Here is a 22,013-nt window from a genome sequence, read left to right as displayed (position 1 = left end):
GAAGGTGCATCATCATTTTCCTGCCTTTTCTATGATCATAACTCTGATAGTGTATTGATATCAGGCTACTCAAGCAATTTATTATAAGCCCCTTGTTGTGGAAAGAAAAATAGCTAAATGGTGTAGTACCATTGCTCACACTGGGTGTATCCGAGTTTTGTATGTTGTGTGTGTGTGTGTGTATGTGTGTCTGTTTGTCTGTGTGTGTGTGTGTCTGTGTGTGTGTGTGTGTGTGTGTGTGTGTGTGTGTGTGTGTGTGTGTGTGTGTGTGTGTTTTCATTCCAACCAATGTGGTACTGTAGTACTAGTGGGAATTGAAGGAGCACTTTTTTATTTATGGCCTGTCGAAAGCTGAAGAAACAGCCGTTTATAGTTGCATACAAGGCCATGTTTTACTGCCTGTAAGACTTTTTTTTCCCCACTGTAATCATTTTTTAAGGGTAGAAAAATGCAGGACATGCATTTTGCAGCAGCTAATCATTTTTATTGGTAAATTTTTATGATCTGAGGTGCTGTGTTGAAACATTTGTCATTTCTAACCAGCGTGAGAGTGTGAGCACAGTGCCTTTGTGATTGAGAGAGAATGGAGGGGCGAAAAAGAGACACAGAGAGATAAATGGATGGGGGAGGGAGAGAGGGGGGGTGAAGAGAAGCAGAAAGACAGAGAGAGAGAGAGAGATTTCTGCTGCCTCTGCTTTTAGACCCTCCTCTGTTTCAAAGGAGGCAAAATAATTAAGGGCCAAGGACACAGTAAGCGCCAACAGCCTCCAGAGAAGCCAAGGAACGTCAACATTAAAGGAGTCCAGCACTGTGGATAATGCATGAATTAACGTATGGCTTCATATAGTCCTACTCTTAAAGAGCGACAACAGTCAAGTCAGTTTATTTATTTTTATTTTTAAAGCGCATTTAAACATGCACAAAGTGCAACCCAAAGCGCTCCACAAACAAGACACATAACAAGACAAAAGATGCCGGATGGAGCGGCGTAGTCGCCAGCGTAACCATGACACCAAGACATACAATACAGACAACAAAACAAATAAACAAATAAAAAGTAAAAAAAAATATATATATATATATATATATATATATATATATATTTAAAAAGTGGGAAAAGTGATGTTAAAATTAGTCCAATTTCCAAACCAGCTGAAAAATGTCCAAGGGCAAGGATGATCCGTGAAAACTGCGCACAGAGCTGTGTCTTCACATGAAACGCCAACAAAGTTCTTTAGCAACTGACCAACCCGGTGAATTCACTGGCAGTCTGGAGATAACGTTAACGTTAGGCCTTGTAGACTGCAGTCTGGAGATCACTGGAAGCACAGTCTGAAGTAGTGGGCAATTGTGTAGATGGACTTTTAACAGCGACCGTTTGTTGCTCCGTGAGATTGTAGCTCTTCACGGTTAACAGTGAGATAGCTATGGTGGTTGTAATGCCCTTGTTGAGAAACTCATATATGTGGTCTTTGATCTTATTAAATTCAGGAATGCCTCGCTGATGTGAAGCGCGTGGCGTGTTCTTTTTCTGGTTAGCTGATGGTTCCTGTGCTGTTTTATATTAGTGGCATTAATGGATCTTTGAAGGCTTTAGACAGCCTGGCTGCCTTCAGAGTGATGAAATCCTCTGAATGAGAGGATCACGGTTGGTCTTTCAGGAAACCCTACCTGACAAAGCCCTGCAGACTGTGCAGTCATTAAATCCAAGCTTGCAGTTCATCCTAGCTATTCGAAATCAGGATTTGTATGGAAATAGCGTTATACAGTCAAAGGAAGAGAGGTTTTTTTTAAAAAAAGGAACAGACATCAGGCATGCTTTCCCTTCTACCTGGCTGCCAGGAAAGTTTTCTCTCAACAGAAGTTCCTTCCCATGCTGAATGTTCATTTCCCTTCTTCCTTTTTGTTTTTGTTCAAAGTAGACATATGGCTCCATACATTTCCTTCTGCCACACATTATCGGGGAAATGATTCTTTGGAGAAAAAGAAAAAAAAGGAGGAATGCGGTGTTCCTCACTCACTATCAGTCTATCTGTCCCCAGCTCAGAGAGGAGATAGAGAGGGAGGGAAGACGAGAGGGAGGGAAGAGAGGAGGTAGAGAAGGAGAGAAGATGAGAGAAAGGGAAGAAGGAAGATGAGAGGAAGGGAAGAGCTGCTGAACCGCCAAATAAAATTAACTCCTAAAAATTAGCCATTTATTTTATCCACTGGACACCCTACATATATCCCACCACTAAAGGTGTGAGAGGCCCTACTGCCGGTGTACTTCTGTCAGACACTGACTCTCAATATAAACCAAAGGAAATGTTGTGTAAAATACACGGCAGATGGGTTTACTGTGGAGTAGAAAAGTCTCTGATCTGATCTGAGCACACCAAATCTGGGCCTTGTTTATGTAACATAAGGCATAAGATAAGGTCAGTGTATATAATCAGCATGCATTTCACACATCACATCTATAGCACAGCCTTTTCTTTGATGCTCTCACTGGACAGCACAGCATACTCACAAACAGTATTTGGCTGTTAAATGTTAGTTTTGTTTTAACAAAGAAAAGTCATTGAGAGTTCACGTTTGTTCATTTTGAGAGAGCATCCTGTCTTTCTCGCTGCAATCTGTGAGGTCTCGGGAGACGAGAGCTCTTCCTGGTAGCGTGGACGTGACACGTCTCTGTCCGATGGTGAGGGTCTGAGGGAATTGCGCCTGGCGCAGAGGTGAGATGAAGATGGAGTGTCAGGAGGAGATGGGCTCGGTGGCCTGGGCTGACAAGGTTAAAGGGTGCAGGCCAAGCGGAAAAGGCAGAATTAGCCGAGGCTGAAGGAGCTGCTAAATCGAATGAGTCTGGTGTGTTCACCCCCCCTCTCTCTCTCTGTATCTGTATAGGAGTGTGTATGTGAAGGCTACATGTGTGTGTTGTCTGGAGTTCTTGTGTCGATGCTGTTGTCTGCCTTGTCAAATGACTCTTGGTTAATTCAATCTGACTGGCATAGCTGTGCAACACTCAAGACTGTGTGTGTGTGTGTGTGTGTGTGTGTGTGTGTGTGTGTGTGTGTGTGTGTGTGTGGCATTAAATCAGCCTGCTCACTCACTGTCCTCACTCCTGTCCAAAGCGATAGGCTGCATGGCCGTCAGCCTCCTGTCCTCCTCTCCCGCTAAAGCCCATGTCCAACAGCAACAGTTAGTCCAGCTTGTTGTTTTGCTCGTTTCAATCAGGCAGAAAAAAGCAACATTACAAACACGGCTTTTATAGACCTGACACGGCTTGTTTGCTTCCACGCATGGCGGTCAGATGGCATCCTTGCCTATAAGCTGTGTTTAATTTGAGAAATGATCGTGCAGGACAGATATAAAGGGCATCCATTCAGATCTCCCGCCCCCTGTTTGTCTTCATCGATTGGTCTAATAATGAACAGTTTCTGCCATTATGCCTGTTTACTGGCCTGGGTATAATAGGTTTAGTTCTGAGCATATATTTGTCAGCTAGCTTGATGAAAAATGCTGGAAGGAAGGAGTTGGGGGTCAGGGGAGAAAACGAGAGGAAAAAGAACATGAAGACATATGTTTCACTAACTGATGTAATTAAATCCTAAGAGATGACAGTAAATTTAATGTCATTTAACTATGATCGGAGGCTGGAGGGGGAGAAGGGGACGGTGGGGGGAGGTTGGTGTGTGGGTGTGTGTGTGTGTGGGGGGGGGGGGGTTGCGGGCTTGAGCCACTTGGCGACTGTGGGTTCTGTGTGTGGGATTCTTAACTGTGTCGCATCACCACAGATCAGCCATCACTGTCTCTGCTGGGGCGAGAGGGAGAGAGAGGGGGGGATGAGAGAGAGAGAGAGAGAGAGAGAGAGAGAGAGAGAGAGAGAGAGAGAGAGAGAGAGAGAGAGAGAGATAAAGAAAGAGAGGGGGAGAGAGGTAGAAGGTCAGTGCGTCGAAGGAGACTGCTGAGCGGAAGTGGTGAGGGCGTCGAGAGAGTCCAGGGCTCAATTCTGTGGTGGCCTCCAGCCCTGTGCCTCTTGAATATTCATTAGCGCAGTTTTAAACACGGGGCTTTCTGAATCAGTGCCCTTCATCTTTTTCTGCAACGGTTGGATTGACGGCCTCCAGATGTAACCACTGAATCAGAGCGAGCCTGTGTAAGGTTAGGAGAGGTCGGAACAGATAACAGAGGTTTCTATCTCACCGCCCAGGCCTCTGGTATTGTTTGCTCCCCGGTGCATTGTTCTCCAGGCACTTGCTTCGGAATTTTCTTAGTGGTTTATTTTTCCTCATGAGTTGCTAATGAGTGCCAAAATGCAGCATTCGGCTTTCAAGTGTGAGTGCAGGACTCATCGAGTCCTCAAAAGTCGATATTGCAATTAACGTTTAAAAAAAAAAAAGAAAAAAGAAGTCTTCAGACAGACAGAAAGTACCACTGGCATGTAGTTCTTGGATGCTGGCTCATTTGAATCTCCCCAGAAGTCTTCCGAGAGTAGAACAGATGTGCGTAATGTGAGGCCTCCTCTCCTCCTCTTTCCTCCAGATCTGCCTGGCTGTTCAGGCGGTGCTCTGGAGAGAAAAACAACAACATGAAGCAGTGAATCCTAAAGAGGCTGTTGACTTTGTGCCTCACAGGAAGAGCTCTGCTCTGCTAGTAGTAGGCATCATCTATGTATATAAAGCATGTCATGTAACATCAGGGGCTATAAACGCAGTCTTGCTGCCTCGCGGGCAAAAGCTCGTCTTAGTCAACCGACGCCAATGAAGGAAAAAAACAAAACTTGCTTCTCTCCTTTGGGCAACTTATCAATAATGGATCAAATTGGAAGGGAACATTAATTAGGCGAGATGAAGGGCTTCTGCTTGTGTTTGTCTCGTGTTAATTTCTCCCCACTGCTCATGCGCTTGCACACACACACACACACACACACACACACACACACACACACACACACACAAACCAGAGTATCAGAGCGACAGCATGTGCTGCCTGCACTAATTGTTTGACACGTTTGATATCGAATGTGAAAATTACATTCTGGGGCAGCTGAAGATCCTCTATGAGCAAGACTGGCTTTTCTGTTTCAAAGTCAATTAGAAGCCAAGGATTACACACATTAGGGATAACTTAATCATCCTCTTGCCTTTTGTCTGGCTTGTCTCCCCACATGTATGGATGTGCTGTGCAAACCTGTGTCATTGTTAGAGGGATGGTTTAATTAAGCTGGATGCCTGATACATTGGCGTGTAAGGCAGTGCATCCATGTTATTAATGAAATTAAAGAATGACGTTGTTGGAATCTAATGATCCTGCTGCTCAAAACGGGAAGCCTACAATCTTGTTGTTGTTTAGTGGGGATTGGTCTTTAGCTCAAAGACAAAAGATTGATTTGCTGGGCCTACATTTCTTCATCCGATATGTAGCGGCACATGATTATCTGACGACATGTACTTAATGCACAGATGATGAATTTTAATGAACCTGAAGGCAATCTCACGATTTCGTAATGTGAAGACACATACCACAGTTACACAGTAAACATTGTAGAATTACCAAGAAACTACAACAACAAAAAACAAAATAGGAGAAGCCGAATGATTGCTTGAAAACCGCATTCCTCTAAATTGTTCACCGCAATTAAAACATGCATCACAAAGAGTTCATTTAATTAGAGATATTTCTTCTTCTTCTCCTTCGCCTCCTCCTCCTCCTCCTCTTTCTTTTGAATCCATGGCTCCTGGCTAAACACGAAGCCTAATGTAGTGGAAAATCATTATTTAGCAGAGATAAAATAACGATGTGAGTGTGTGGCTTAATCATGTTGACATATGCCCCCTTCTCCCGTGTCCTGCAGGCAGCTGTACGTTTGAAGAGCACTACAGCAGCTGTGGCTACAGTGTGGCTCTGGGGACCACAGGCTTCGCCTGGGAGCAAGTCAACACATGGGAGAAGCCCACAATGGAAGCCGCCATTCCCACGGGTAAGAAAGTCTTCTCCCTCAACCCCTTTCTTACCTTACCACTCTTTCTGTTTGTCTGTGTGTGTGTCTCTCTCTCTCTCTTCTCTACATCCATGCCTCTCCGTACCTCATCATCCATCTCTCTTTCTCTCTCTCTCTCTCTCTCTCTCTCTCTTTCTCTCTCTCCTTACCTCATCATCTATCTCTCTTTCTCTTTCACTTCTTGACTTTCTCTTGTACTTTCTTTTTCCTTCAGCCTGTGTATCTGTCAATTCACCTCTCGTCTCTCTCTCTCTCCATCTCACTCTCTCTCTCTCTTTCTCTCTCTCTCTCTCTCTCTCTCCTTACCTCATCATCTATCTCTCTTTCTCTTTCACTTCTTGACTTTCTCTTGTACTTTCTTTTTCCTTCAGCCTGTGTATCTGTCAATTCACCTCTCGTCTCTCTCTCTCCATCTCTCTCTCTCTCCATCTCTCTCTCTCCATCTCTCTCTCTCTCTCTCCAGCTCTCTGGCTGTTTGTGTTTGTCCTGTATCTCTTGTGCTGCCCGTTCTGCTGTGGAGCACATTGTATCTGTCCGCAGTCACTCAGCAGTGAACCTGTCAGAGACAAATGGCAATCACGCCCGCTGTCACACTCACTCTGCCTCGTCCGTAAGCTGACTTGCTTCAGACGCTGCCTTAAAGGTGGCATAGCCATCCACAGCCAGCTCTGCTGTAGAGTATTAACTTCAACACACACACACACACACACACACACACACACACACATACATACTTATAAAAAAAATACACAGAGCTTTTGAATTGCTTCGAGAGGTAATGATTTCTGTATACCAGTGTATAATAATAGTAAAATATGTAGCCTGCAAATATGTAGGGATGCTAACAACCATTTCAGAGGCCGAGTAAGAGCTGTGAGCTATCTGACAATTTGAAATCAGGGAAAATATCAGTGCTGTCACCACACACTGACACACTCTCACATGACACACTCTCACACACACACACTCTCTCTCTCTCTCTCACACACACACACACACACACACACACACACACACACACACACACACACACACACACACACACACACACACATACAAGCAAACACTAGATATAAATATAATCTAATCCACTGCAGAAAATCACAACATCAAAGTCTAATTCTCAGCATGGCAAACAGGCCACTCCAGATAAAAATGCGCGTGAAGATAGAGAGAGAGAGAGAGAGAGAAAAACTAAGCGCATCAATAAATAAACAACAGGAAAGCGGCACCATCTGCCTCCTTCATGTGTGTCATCATGATCTGATTGTCTAATCAGGGGGAAATTGGGGCGCACGCCACCATCTCCGTCTCCATCTCTGTCTCCTCCGTCAGGCCCTCCGACAAGCGCGTCTGCCCTGATTGTGTGTGGCATTTAATACACATGCTCACGTCCAACTCTCGCCGCTGTCTGCTGGCCGTGATGAAGAGAGAGACAAGACGAGGAGGAGGAAGAGGAGGAGGAGGAGGAGGAGGAGGAAGACGTCAGGGCAGGCGGCGAGATGGAGTGTGGGGGGCTCAGGTGGAGACCAGGAGACACTAATGCGTTCATACAAGGCCGATAATGAACCCTGGACGGCCGTCGCTCTCTCTCTCTCTCCGTCCGCGGCGACTCATAGGTCAGGGCCGTCAGTGAAGCTCATTCTTCCTGATGCCGTCACGTCACTGTCCCGTCCTGCTCTGTCCACTGTCTCAGTGGCCAGCCGAAAATAGAGTAAATGTTAGAGGGAAATAATACAGTTGTGGATGTGCTGTGCAGTGTGCAGCATTTCCTCACTGGGTACATGGCTCCATAAGAGAGTGATATTCTCCTCAGCTCCATGAGACTCTGTCAGGAGGCATTTGATCAGTCAGGCTACCAAGAAACCCATCATACCTGTCCAAAGATTAAAAAGAGAAAATCTAGGAATGGTGCGCACTACCTAAATAACTTTATCAGGTTAAACACTTTGATTTTCTTAACGTTTTTAAGCTTGATGTGTCACAACTTTGATTCCTCTCCTTGAAGACACCTCATGGTGCTATTTTTAGACTTTGCTTGTCGGATCCAAGGGGTCAGGGACGAGGCATTTGAATACAAAGATAGAAAACAAAAGAACATCCTAGCATAGTTACTATCTTACAAGAAAGCGACATCCCAGGTAAAAGACATAAGTCGTACACAGACACAATAAAGTAAACTCGGAATAGACAAAACATTTTTTTGTGCTTGTTTGTCTCATCAAAAACATCATGCTCTGTTATTCCCTCCTTTCCCCTTTGTAGACATTTTCTTGAGAGTTTGTTCAAGAGCCTCACCTCATTATTGGCCCCAGACTTTGCTGGTGCCTGAAAACAAATCATGAGCAATCAAAAATATGGTCCGAGTCTATCATTTTCATGCGACACATGTTTACTCCTCAGCAAGTCCCCAACAGGGTGTTTTTTCTCGCCCTGGACCAACTCAACAGAGCAGTAATGGACTTTTGAATTATAGGTTGTCATGGCGGAATTCCGTTTATGCTCGCCTTTTGCATGGTTTGGAGTGCTTGATCAGGGTAAAAGGGTTAAATCGCTTGTCTGTGTTTTTTCTTCTTGGTGATGACTTGAGTGCTCTTGTGGGTTGCAGGCTTGATTGCGTTTCTGATTTGTGTGTGTCTGTAGGAAGTGGGGCGGAGAGGGCAGCATTGATAAAATACTGACAGGGAGGGAGGCCTTAGGCACAAATGCAGCCATCTCCTTTTCTCTTTCTTTTTTCTTTCTTTCGTTCTTTCTTTCTGTCTTTCATTCATTCATTCATTCATTCATTCATTTGTTCATTTATTCATGCATTCATTTATTTATTCATTCATTCATTCATTCATTCTTTCTTTCTCTATCTCCATCTCTCTTACTCTCCCTATCTCTCAAGAAAACCTTCAAACTGCAATACAAAGACTCTCACGCTCCCCACTTCCTCTCTCTCTCTCTCTCTCTCTCTCTCTCTCTGTGTCTCAATACTCTCAAGGTCCTCAGAGACCAGCTCCTGTAACGCCGTGGAAATTAAGAATAGATTTACTTACCTACAGTACAACACTGACATTGTATGAGAGAAGTATGTCTTCTGAAAGTGCAGCTGATGAAGGTGAATGGATCCCATTAACTGACACTGAGGCTCTTTATTCCCCCAGTGTGGCCAGTTGTGTCCCAGTGTGTCTTTGCCTGCACATACCATTTAACCCTTTGGCAAAGACCAAAGTTCAAAAGGGATGCCATTGTAATTCTGTCATCCATGAGCCCCTTTTCTAATATTGGACCTCCACGTGCTGTCTTATGCTTTAGCTCCCTGCTCCTGGGCCTGATATTGAAGTGAGCTTACAGTAAATTAATCCAGAATATGGGAGACGAGACATGGGAGAAAGACACACATAAAAAAAAAACTGAGACTGCCATTAGTGAAACGATAAGACTTTGCTGCCTTGTCATTTCCAGCAGACTGTGAGTCCTTGCTCTCAGTCTCTAACTCCATAGATTAGTCTTAGATCACTTACAGGGCAGACGGTTCATCAGAAGACTTTAATATAACGGCTCTTTTTATTACTCTGCAGACCCCAGGCTGCCTGGAATGAAATGAGGCACGAGGACCCCTCTGAGTAATCTGATTGATATAATTAAAACATTACCACTAGACATTATCATAATATCGTTTTCAGCTAAATTTAGACGCCTAAGGTATTAAAGAGCCTCCCGTGGCGCCCCCGGTGCCATTGCGAGGGGAACGAACAGCGAGTTCAAGTTTGAGGGAAAGTCACGATGGCGGCAGTGCGCAGAGCAGATGGAGAGGTGCTCAGCAGGTGACCAGCAGCAGTCAAGGAGAGAATGAGGGAGAGAGAGAGAGAGAGACAGAGAGGGATGGAGAGAGAGAGAGGGATGAAGATGGAGAGAGAGAGAGAGGCCTGGAGGACAGGTGATTGCATACATTGGTGAGCTTGGAAAAGATAGAGTAGACTGAAAATAAAATGGAGGCCCAGTTATTGGGGGAATAGTCTGGCATTTCAGACAGAGACTAGTTTTGTATTTAGCTCCTGACTGTGACAATACAGTATTTCAGTTGTGTTGAGTCTCAGACATTACTGAAGCAGAACCATTTACCTCCCCAGCAGAGCCCTGCTTTTCAGCTACCATCTCCAGCCCACAGGGGAATTATCACACTACCATAAGAAAACGAAAACAAAACAATGACCCACTGGGCTGCATGCGCGGTGGTAGCATGGCTAAGGCCCGTTTCACACCGGGTGCGTGACGTGAACGTTGCGTGTCTGTTGCGTGTCAGTTGCGTGGTGGCTGCGTGGCATTTTCTATGTCTTCGTTTACCAGAAGTGTGTCTGATGCGGCACTGCAGCAGCCTCTCGGGCAGCCGTGGCCCACTGGTTAGCACTCTGGACTTGTAACCGGAGGGTTGCCGGTTCGGCCGCGGCTGAAGTGCCCTTGAGCAAGGCACCTAACCCCTTACTGCTCCCCGAGCGCCGCTGTTGAAGCAGGCAGCTCACTGCGCCGGGATTAGTGTGTGCTTCACCTCACTGTGTGTTCACTGTGTGCAGTGTGTTTCACTAATTCACCGATTGGGTTAAATGCAGAGACCAAATTTCCCTCACGGGATCAAAAGAGTATATCTACTTATACTTATACTCTCTGCCAATTAAAACGTCTCTTTTTCTCACGTCATTTTTTTTCTTCACTGCTTTGAATGGAAACGCTTCCGACTTGCTTGTGGCGTGAAAAATAGAGTCCTATAATTCCTAGCAGGCACGCGTTTTCGCCGCGGCTCGAGCCGCGCCTGAGACGTGCGTGTCACGCAGGCGGTGTGCAAGCTCTAACCTGCTAACATGGGAGGCGAAATAAAAACGGACACGCCACGCAGCTGACACGCTCACGCCACTCACCCGGTGTGAAATGGGCATAAGGAACTGGGCTAGCATACAGTAGCCTGAAAAGTCTTGGGATGCTTGGATCTACTCTCCTCAAGCTTCATGTTGCTTTAACCAGCGCAAAAAACACAATATGTTTGGGATGCCTTTGCACAGAGACTGAAGAAAAATAATGAAGGAAGAAAGAGAGAAATAAAGGAAGAGAGGAAGTGATCAAATTATGGAGGCGTTCAGTATTTTATCAGTGGTTTTCTATACTTTACCATCCTGAGGTTAGGGTATGACCTAGAATTTTCATCCCAATGGATCTTCAGATGTATGGTGGTGACACAGTTTGACACTAAGGAAATACGGTTCTTGTCTAATGCTTGACTCTAAAAACTTACTTTTATACTTTTAACTAACATCATTTTTAATTGTGAGTGTTGAGTCTGCAGCTTGTGATGTACAGTAGGTGTGGTGTGACTACCTTCTATCCCCACACTGTGAGTAGTCGGGCTTCAAATGTCTCCAACGCGCAGAAATGATCTTCAATTAAACACAAAAGTCTGGCAGCCAATATGTGGCTCCAGCCGACTTCATCCTTTCCCCTGGGCAGGGATTATGTGCCAAGGAAGCCGAGTGTATTAGTTTTGAGTTGGGTAATGCCCTTGTGATGAAGTTTCGTGTCATGCTGCTTGGTGAGTAGCACTGATTAGATTCAGTGAAGAAGCTCTCCTAAACAGATGAATTGGTGGCACCAGTGTAGGGCTAATGCTCTGTAGTATGCTGGTGAGAGGCTAACATGGACTGTTTAGTATTATTTTTTCATGGCTATCCCATGCTACCACAAAAGAAATCATGTAGGATAAGTTCATTTGTAAAAAACGGTCCTCAACAGACTGACCAAGGTGTCCAGTAATGCTTCCAAAGTCAAGCCATTAACTAAAGAATAATATGATATAAGAATAAAATGAACTTATAAATAAATGAATAAAGATGAGTAAATTGAGCAAGAAAAGATGGTGAAAGAATTAAGACCGCTGTGCCATTCAACATTTTCCCCTCACCCTTTCACCAACCCTGGCGACCGGCTAAAAGTCTCAGTTGTCGTCCACTACAGCTTGCCACATGGCTCCCGGAATAATAAGACCTTCATTATCACACCTAGAGGGCCTCGCTGCCAAGCTCCCCCATTCTGACCGGCCCTTTTGTAGCTCTGTGTCACCGCTTCGTCCAGCTTATCGGCTCCCCGTCCAGAGCTGACTCTGTCGTCGCCGCCGCCACCGCCGCTGTGGCTGATAGATCCTCAGCGCATGGAGCAGCGCTCTCATAACAGGGAGGTCGGAGTGGGCTATAACTCAGAGGCGACTGACCGTGTGTGTGTGTGTGTGTGTGTGTGTGTTCTGTCAGTTGGACACGGGTGACCTTGGCGCTTTTCTGTGAGCGAGCGATCATGCAGGCCGGCGGTTGGGGGGCCATTAGCATTCTTCCCAGTCGGGGCCCATTTCCACGTGTTCCTTTCCTTTCTGCTCTCCCCCCTGCATGATCTCTCTCACTCTGTCACACAACAAATGCATCCCGTGGCTTCCAAAGGGGTGAAGCGAGAGCGGCTGAGGGGGGTGCGGGTGGTGTGAAGGGACTCATAAGTCAGTGTCATTGTTAGACTAAGAAAACATTTAAAACCCATTGCTCTTTGAAGTAACAGCCCCCCGGGGAGAATGTAATAACTTTCATTGTGAAAAAGGATGTCATTTATGAGGCGATTCCTTGATAAGAACAGAGTACCAAGCAGGGGACGTGCTAGGGTTGGGCGGTGTATGTGTGTGTGTGTGTGTGTGGGGGGGGGGGGGGGGGATGGGGGGGGTTGCGGGTGCTGGCGATGCTTATCAGCAACAGCGGGGTTTGCTTTTGGGCTCCTGTTCATTTATGGAGGCAGGTCGTTCACTATATGGGCTTTCAAGGATGGGCTTTCATTCTAGTATACAGGCCTATAAGCATGCGAATAGGCCATAGATCTGGAGCGACTGCCCCTTTATGGGAATCCTTGTGAATAGAGAGGGCAGATTCATGCCCTATGGGGTCTTATCTATGCTGTTCCACACAGTCGAATTGCTACCCCAGGAGCACACATGTAATGATGCCATAAATCCCATGTAGATGTGATAGAGGCTTTGTTAGAAATGGCGTTTGTATAGTATGGTCAAGAACACTCAGACAAATGTCATTTTGCAGTTGTGCGCTGAAGGGAAGGACTGAGATGTGAGGTGATGTCATTCAGTATGATTGTACAATACTCAAACTATAGTACGATACGATACGATGTATTTTTATTTATATCTTACAATCATACTTATATAAATATACATCTCATATGTGGTCAGTATATGAATTAGGAAAAGGCCCCAAAAAAGCTGCAAGGAGCTGCTTGTCAGCGGGGAAACCTGAGACAGAAGAATAATACACAGTGTACACGGGAAAACATAACAAAAACATAAACAAAAAATACAGTACACAAACCCCAGGTATCACCGCAGTATCCAAAAGGATACTGCCGCGCCACCTCCCACCCCCCCACACCAGTAGGGAAACACTAGAAATTACGATTGTCAGAAATCAGACCCGGTGGCCTTAAGTTAGTATAGCATGATTGTACAGTGGACATTGGACATTAGACATAATTAGACAGAAATTGCTTTTTAACTTTTTTCTTAAAAAGATAGAACGATTTAGACATCTTGGATATTCACTTTTATATACACTATTAGTAGTATTATCTGGTTTATCTCAAACTACCAGGATTATGAAATATATTCACCACGTTCCACCATTACGCTTGTGTAATGTGTAAATTAGTTCTGTGGTTTTGCTGCAGATAACTATTGGCCTGTATGTGATTTGTTGAGGACAAACGTCAATTGTCTCATACAATGTTATTTTATAATGGGGTGACATGACATGATTTCACATTTATCTAATCACAATCAGATACATAATTCCTTAATAAAGTCTCACAAAAGGGTAACAAAATAATTTGACCACTCCATCTAAATCACATTCAACACGTTGTCCTTGTGAAGATAAGGTAGACAAAGACGCTTCCATTAAAGCCATGCCTCTACACTCCCTCTCCAACCTATTCTCCCTGTCTCCCTGGTGAACAAGCTCAGCCTATCTTCACCGCTCACTTTAGAACCACCACCTATTCCTCACCGCAAGCCAGTGGCCCCATTCATTTAAGATTTACCGACAAAATATAATTTGTTAGACAGTATTGGTGGGTGGCGAAGAAATAAAGGAATACATTTTGTTTTCACACTGACTCATGGGCTGTACCTCTGGAGGGGCAGAAGGCAGCGTTATTATATAAAACAGCGCACAAATAAAACAAAGGCAAGACAGCTTTCACCGACTTTGTTTATGAATCTCATTTTCCACAGCCTGTTTGTGAAAGGTGGAGGAGAGTATTCAATACCCATTAGAGTGTACCAGTGCTAAATTAATTTTTGTGATGAAATAAATTCTAGCTTATGTTGCAGGGGGGTTTAAAGCTCTCTTTAAAACCTGCCAGACAAAGGCGGTGTTTGTAATACTGCTCTCGGCATATTCATAAAATGATGGATGCCCATGTAATTATGAACAGGTCATCTCCAGGGAGAGCCTCGGATACAGGAAAGAAAGCACATTATAGGATGGTGATTGTGAAATACTTTCTTCAACATTGGAGGTATGCACACACAATGTAGAAGGCCATGTCCCTGTCTCATATTGACGTATGCGCATCCTATTTTCAGCCAAATATTCTGAGAATTTCCACTGCTGTGTTTTAGATGAAAACTGCTATATTTTGTTCAAATGCTCTCTTTTTCAGTTTGATGATACTGTATAACATCACATGCACTGTATCCATGGCTTGAAGCCACAGGGTTCAGGCAAAGGAATCTCTGAAAGCAGAGATATGAGTGGAATTGAGCTGGTTGTAGGTTCAAGGTTCCTACCCGGAGTACTCTGACTGCGACGATTCAGAGACCATTGTGTGGCGGTTCCCTCCTACTTTAATTATTTGCAATTAAGAGAAGTGGAGTTTTGTGAGGAAGGCCATTAAAAGTGCCTTGGATAGGGGGTTCTGATGAACTGTGTGTGTGTGTGTGTGTGTGTGTGTGTGTGTGTTTGTGAGTGTGTGTATGTGTGTGTGTGTTGGTTTCTATTATGATTCAAGATGAAAGTGGCTAGTTTCAAAAGCATCTCAAGAGTTTTTCTTTTATTGTTATTTTGGCACCGGTACCTCTTCTCTTGTTGCCCCAGCTGACGAGGCACAACAGAGGCACTCGAAGATGTCAAGGAGACATCTTAGAAAGCATACAAACCCACACCCGCTTGGTTCCCATTTCATGTATTGCCTGCGTCTAAATGGGACCCCTTTCACTTTTGTCTGATTGTCTTCCTCGCATTGAGGCAGCATGAAAATGCTGCTTATCGGCAGAAATAACGTCGCCATTCTGCCTGAATGCTCCTTTTGTCTGGCTCGTAATTTCAGCCATCCACGGCCTTTGTTACTTGAGCTCCACCGCATGCTTTTTTACCTCATAAGCCTGGGGGAACAATGAGCGCCCCCCCCCCCACACACACACACACACACACACACACACACACACACAACCGCTGAGTGACTGGATTCTGCTCTGGACATTGCACTCGCTCAACAATCCATCTGAAACGCAGGCAGTGACCTTTCTTCTCCTAACTTACGACGGAAATTCTGAGAATTTGTCTTCGCGGCTACTGTACCTTTGGGAACAATTATCCATCCAGCTGGCCCTCGTAGGGCTTCTTCAATTGTATCCAGAGAAGGTCAACAGCATATTTTTTAGTCTAGGTTGTCTCAGATGAATAAACGAAATTTCAGTGGTATGTTGCTTTTCTATTCAAAGAATCAGACAGCCTTGATCTCAAGGGAAAATCGTGCTCTGCTCAAACTGTTCAATTAGTGACGTAAAAACAATTAAGCCGATCCCTCATAACCATACAGTATGTGGTCATTCGCTTCATACCCTCTATAAGTAGTGGTTCTGTTTGAAAAGAAGAGAGCCTAGTCGTGAATTGATTTTCCAAGTCCATCGCTTCTAGTTCTGTTCCTCTTTTGAAAGGACATCAATACAGAAAATCTAGGATATGTAGAGTCTCTAAGCTAAGTGCTTTCAGTTTAAAAAAACATACACACTTACAAAATGCAGAACACAGCCACAACATTGCAAAACAAAATTGCAAATCAATTGCTCTGTATTAGTCATGGTTTAGTGAGCACAGACAGAGCGGCGAGAGTTTGTTTCAGTTGTGATCTGTGGCAGAGAGTTGTGATATAAGTTGCATTGCACTGGTGGCCGCTGTCAGCTTGTTAGTGCTCTGTCAAAAGCATAAAAAACTCCTCAGCACTCCTCTGCGTCCACTAAAGTCCAGCATGGGGGTCGGTTTTCACCCCCAACTGGCACCAAAAAAGATTGTCTGGCTTATCACAGTGGTCTGAGACAAATCGAAAAAGAAACAGAATTTCCCAAGACGCCACCCAGAGACCCGTGTTTTCTGGATGAGTGCTACTACTGGTGGATTCACCCCCCCCACACACCCCCCCACCCCGTCTCCATCTGACAAGCGAGACTGGGGTGGGGAAATATGGACGCCCCCTTCCTGTCTCCATTACTGTCCAATCTCCCAGAGAAGTGCTAAAAGTTGCAAGTCTGTGGAGGCATATCACCACCGCTCCATGTGAATTTCCCAGACAAGACTATTTCGATGTGAGCTCATGCGTTGCTTCCTGAATGATCTCCAGGTCTAACGCGGGTCCTTAATACCTGGCCTTTATTTGTCACTTGAGTGCCACTGCTCCATGACTTTAAGAATGAATGAGCTGCTCAGAGACTTTCCTCGAAGCGCGTGGATATGCAAACCCATTAAAAAGCCAATTACACACTTCTCTTTTTTTATTCTAATTTTATTGTGTTGCCCGGAGGGTTGAAAAAAAAATACCGCCTTCATAAAAAGTCAGTCAATATGGGAACAAAATAGCATCTGTCTCGCGTGAATTATATCAGTTTGGAGTCTAATGTTTAATTCACAGCAACATAAATTTGAAGTGAACGGATGATATTAAGCTTTATTACAGTATTACATTCACTTTACGGAGACAGATGATATATGACCGGTAGGAGTTAGTGTTCGCTCCACTCATCTCATACTCTCTCCTGACTTGAGGTCCCATTTGTATGATGGCAGCGTAAGCAGGTTTGTCTACCAAACAGATTGCCAAAGAATGGTTGAATGTGCCAGTAACAGATTATTGTGCCTTTTTTATTCATTATTTCTTCCATATTCATGTGTATATATGGCCCATCCGTTATCTTATTTACAAGAATATTATGTGCATTAATAAACACAGAATTCATGGTTTTGAAATTTGACAAGCCTGCAAGATTTATAAATTGAATACAAAATGTTAATATGATTATCATCTTGTTGTGAAGCATGACTGTGCATGTGCATTTCCTGTGTAAGATTACTGTGGTGTGGTGTACTGTAGCATATTCTACCCTACAGGTAGAAATAACTGACAGACCAGATCCATTTTGATTTGCAGTGAGAGAGAGAGAGAGATACTTCAGAGCACACTTTTGTCCAAATGTCTGTACACACCTAAACTGATGGTCTTCTCCTGACGGTCTGTGGTGATGCTTCCCATACCTCTTGAAAATAAAGAGATAAACAAAGGCTGAGGAGGACTCCATTTGACATGTATTTGCGATCCATATGGGTTTTGGTTACACTTTACAGTAAAGAGTGACATCACACTGTCATGAACGTGTTATAAACAAGTCATAAACGTTTATGACATAACGCTTCTGTTATTAAGTGACATTCGGTTTTTGTCATAACAAATTGGGGTTAGGATTAGGGTTAGGTTTAGGGTTAGGGTTAGGATTAGGGTTAGAGGTTAGGGTTATGTGTTATGACAGTGTCATGTGTTCATGACAGTGTCATGTCACTCTTATGTTGATACTGTCAAGTAAACCGATTTTTCTATGGCCGATGCTGATGCTGATCTGTTGGCCAATATAGGCCTATATTCTGAAGTCATTTATTCCATAATTATATTATTCCATAGACATTACAATATAATACTTTTTGAAAAGACAGAGGCGATTGAGGGAATTTGGACAAATGATTAAAGTAGGCTGCGTAATAGTTAATCGTACAGGGTTCAAAACCTTTTGAGCAAAACTGCCAAAATTGCCCAAACTGTCCTGAGGCATGTTTTCTGTTGTTTGTTCATGTTTGTCGACAGACACTGTTACAAGCCAAATTGCCATAATAACAATGTAATGGCCAAATTGCCAAGTGATAAGTGATTGCAAAAAAACACAATAATGACTCTGTTTACACATATTACACAGCATGTGTAAAGGTCTGTCTCTCATATCTGCTATGCTGAGGACTACACAGGCCACAAGGGATGGGGTCATAAAGGCTATGAGGGACCGATAGACCGACACATTTCGTCCCCTTAGAATTATAGGGTTCTATCTAGGTTCTGAGAAGTTCTGAGATATTGAGCTTTAAAGTCTTAGAATTCCATAGAGTTATACTGCTAAGTGGAACAAACCTCTTCAGATATAATGTCCAAAAATGCATACAACTACAAGAAACACTTCACCTCATCTTCTTAAGGTGTCACAGAATAAGAATATGTAAATAACTCAATTTTGACAAAAATGTCAGATAGAACCTTATAATTCTAAGGGGACGATTTAGTGACTTTTTTCGACAAATTGCTTGTGTTTCCACTCTCACACGCAAACAACTTGTTGCACTTCTGATGCACTTTGTCAGCATTGACTCTAGTCAAGTGTCATCACACTTTAGAATGTTTAGTTTACTCACCACCGTTGCTAAGAGCAAGAGGCTCTACGTGTCTGAACAAGATGCTGCAGCAGTGTGTGTGTGTGTGAATGTGTGAGCTGTTTTGCCCTGAACGCAGCCTCTGAGGGAGAGATTTTCTCCGATACCAAAAACAGAATTGATAACGTCAGAGCTTATCAATAGTAGGCCTACGGTCTTAAATAGTGTAGCCCTAGGGCCCGTTACCGGGTTTTGGTATCGCTGGTTGATATAGCTGGTTGAAGGTTCGCTATTAGCCTAAGGTCATTCGCATTTTCTCTCTAAAAGTAGGCTAGCATTTGATATCTAACAATTACTAAATTGTTAATTATTAATTATGGAAAGATAAGGATTGCCTGCTTTCACCCAGTAGTTACAATGTTGTTCTTCTATTCCTCTGAGCTGGGCAGCATCCACTGGGGGTATATCGGTAGAGTGGCAATTTGATTGACACTAGAGGCAGTGTCACACGCAATAACATTTGGCTCCCCGCAGATTGGCCTGCCTGTTAATCAGCTTATAACATGCTCAGGTGTCGACCGATGCCAATTATTAATAAATGAAAAAAAAAAAAAAAATCGGCCCAGTTAATCGGCTGACTGATCAATCAGTCGACCTCTTAGAAAGATACTCTAACTCTCTACAAAACCCCTAAATATGCTGCACGACCAGCTTTAGTGTGTTTTGGAGATGGGCTTTATGCTGTTCATATCAGATGGTGTTATTTGTGTAGTTCTCCAAAGAAAATTATGTGAAGCAGGGGAGATGTGCAGTTTAGCCTGTGAGAGGGAGGGCACAGTGCCCAATGCGGCCCAGTTGTTCCTGTGCAGCCAACTTCTGTTATCTCTCTTTTGCACACGCAGTCTCTCTCTCTGTGTTCTCTCTGTCTCCCTCTCTCTCTTTTCCCCTCTCTCTGTGTGCTCTGTCCATCTCTCTTTCTCCTTCTCTCTAAGTCTCCTCTCCATCTCTCCCTCGGTCTCTCTCTCTCTCCATCTCTCTCTCTCTTTGTGCTCGCTCTCTTTCTTTGTCTCTCTCTCTCACTGCACTGTCTCTATCTCTCTCTACATCTCCATCTTTCCCTCAGTCCCTCTCTCTCTGTCTCATCTCTCTCTCTCCCTCTCTCTCCCTCTCTTTTTCTATCTGTGCCCGTCTCTTTCTCTCTCTCCCACCCCCCCCTCTCCCCCTGTGCTCTCTGTCTCTTCTTCTCCTGGCCGACCCTGTGGGTCCTCGAGCTCTCACCTGGCTCCCCTGACCTGATGAGTTTCTTTGGCTCATGTGTCGCTCTCCATCATCCTGCTGTCCTGTGTGTGTATGTGTGTGTGTGTGTGTGTGTGAGAGAGAGAGAGAGACAGAGAGAGGGGTGGGTGGGTCGGTTGAAAGTGTGTGTGTGTGTGTGTGTGTGTGTGTGAAAGAGGGTGGGCATGTGTGTGTGTGTGTGTGTGTGTGTGTGTGTGTGTGTGTGTGTGTGTGTGTGTGTGTGTGTGTGTATATGTGTTGTGTGTGAGAGAGAGAGAGAGAGAAAGAGAGAGTGGGTGGGTGGGTGAGAGTCTGTGTGTATGTGTGTGTGTGTGAGACGGTGGGCATGTGTGTGTGTGTGTGTGAGAGAGAGAGAGAGAGAGAGAGAGAGAGAGAGAGAGAGAGAGAGAGAGAGAGAGAGATAAAGAGTGAAAGAGAGTAGGTGGACATGAGTGTGTACGTGTGTGTGAGTGTGTATATGTGTGTGGACATGTGTGTGTGGGTAGGATAGAGCCGGCTGCGCACACAAGCCATTTCCTGCCTGCCCGCCTGCGATTCCGATTCCCATGGCAGATAGTGGCAGAGAGGAATGGACATCATCTGAGCGTAAAAGAGCAGAGGCTTGTCCTAAAGCAGGATAAATGGCTCCAGGACTTTTTTTTTTTATCATCCATGAGCTCTATAACATTTGGTCAGGGACTGATGAATGGGGGACCCCACAGGCCCAGAAACACTTTGTTGCCCTGAGGTATTTTTATCCTCAAAAGGGCCTTCCAGAAGACGAATCGCCGCAGCATATTCCTGCGATGAATTATCCAAAATCGGATTACCTCTCTTGTGGGTTTTGTGTCGGTTTCCATTACACAATCATTCCGCGGGGGTGGCCCACACTGACGGCTTTCATTGATTCCGTGATTACAAATTGATTGGGGATCATTTGGATTGACAGGTTGTGGGGAAACAGTTAGGTTAGTCAGTGTGGGTGGGAGGCGGGATGGGATGGTGGGGGTAGTGAGAGGGGAGAGGGGGTGAGCAATTGAAGCAGACTGCGTCTAGCTGTGGTTGCTGTGGTGTGTTTCGACTCGACAGAGGATTATCGACGTTGCATAGGCGAGCTGTCAATGAGGATAAAGCGTGTGTTCTTGCGGCCTGTCCAGATCGATGTGGCTCCTCTCCGTGTTTTTAGCCCCTTGTCAGGCCCATGATTCAATCTCTGCAGCGAGGCGTGAGCGGTGGATCAGGCCTGACCCTCACTCTAATGAGACGGGGGACGGAGCGAGCCGCACTTTTCTCTCTCTCTCTCTCACACTCACACACACACACATACACATACACTTCCACTCCAGAGACACACACATGCACTTCCACTCAACCACACACACACACACACACACTCACACACACACACTCTCTCTCTCTTATTCATTCCACTTTCATACTGTACAGACACACACACACACACACCTAAACACACACACACACACACACACACACACACACACAACCAGCCCTGGCACAGCATGGAGGCTCTGCCGACGCGTCGGAGCAGAGAGCTCTGTCGCAAGTCGCAAGTTCAAAGGCGGAATTCCATTTACTGCCGAGGCCTTAGCACCTACATCCCAATGGGAGCCCTTGCAGTGATCACTGCAAAGTGGCCCTTTTTACAACAAAAAAGAGAGAAGGAAAAAAAGTCTTTACAGTAAGTGCACACACATCACCACTAGGAAAATGACATGTTCAGTGCGTCGTACCACGTCTTCTTTCCCCCGAAATGGACCGTGTCCAAACTGCGAGTGGTGTGGGGGATAATCTGCCATGCTTATCAGTCACTCAGATATGGTAGTGTGGAGGTTACTAGAACCTACTAGAACCACCTCCGAGGGGGAAGCGCCCCATCCACCACCCCCTCTAACCCTTCACCCAGACAGGTGGGGTTAAGAGGGCCCAGCTCCCTTCATCGCTCCTGGGTTGACAAGCTCTCAGTCGTCCCCGTGGCCTCCACC

At 44.8% G+C, this 22,013-nt stretch overlaps 1 protein-coding gene across 17 annotated transcripts in view; it reads left to right on the top strand.

The window, feature by feature from the left end:
• The window catches only part of ptprt (protein tyrosine phosphatase receptor type T), a 213,570-nt gene that overhangs the window by 43,666 nt on the left and 147,891 nt on the right, over nt 1-22,013 (top strand). For all 17 annotated transcript variants that reach the window (XM_042089740.1, XM_042089730.1, XM_042089744.1 and 14 more), the window contains exon 2: nt 5,834-5,959. In XM_042089740.1, coding sequence (XP_041945674.1) covers nt 5,834-5,959 — 126 coding nt within the window. The remainder of the gene's footprint in view (nt 1-5,833; nt 5,960-22,013) is intronic.

This window comes from Alosa sapidissima, chromosome 4, assembly GCF_018492685.1.
Source record: "Alosa sapidissima isolate fAloSap1 chromosome 4, fAloSap1.pri, whole genome shotgun sequence".
Taxonomy (NCBI): domain Eukaryota; kingdom Metazoa; phylum Chordata; class Actinopteri; order Clupeiformes; family Clupeidae; genus Alosa; species Alosa sapidissima.
Note: the sequence above shows the minus strand (reverse complement) of the source record. Positions and strands in the feature narration are given on the sequence as shown.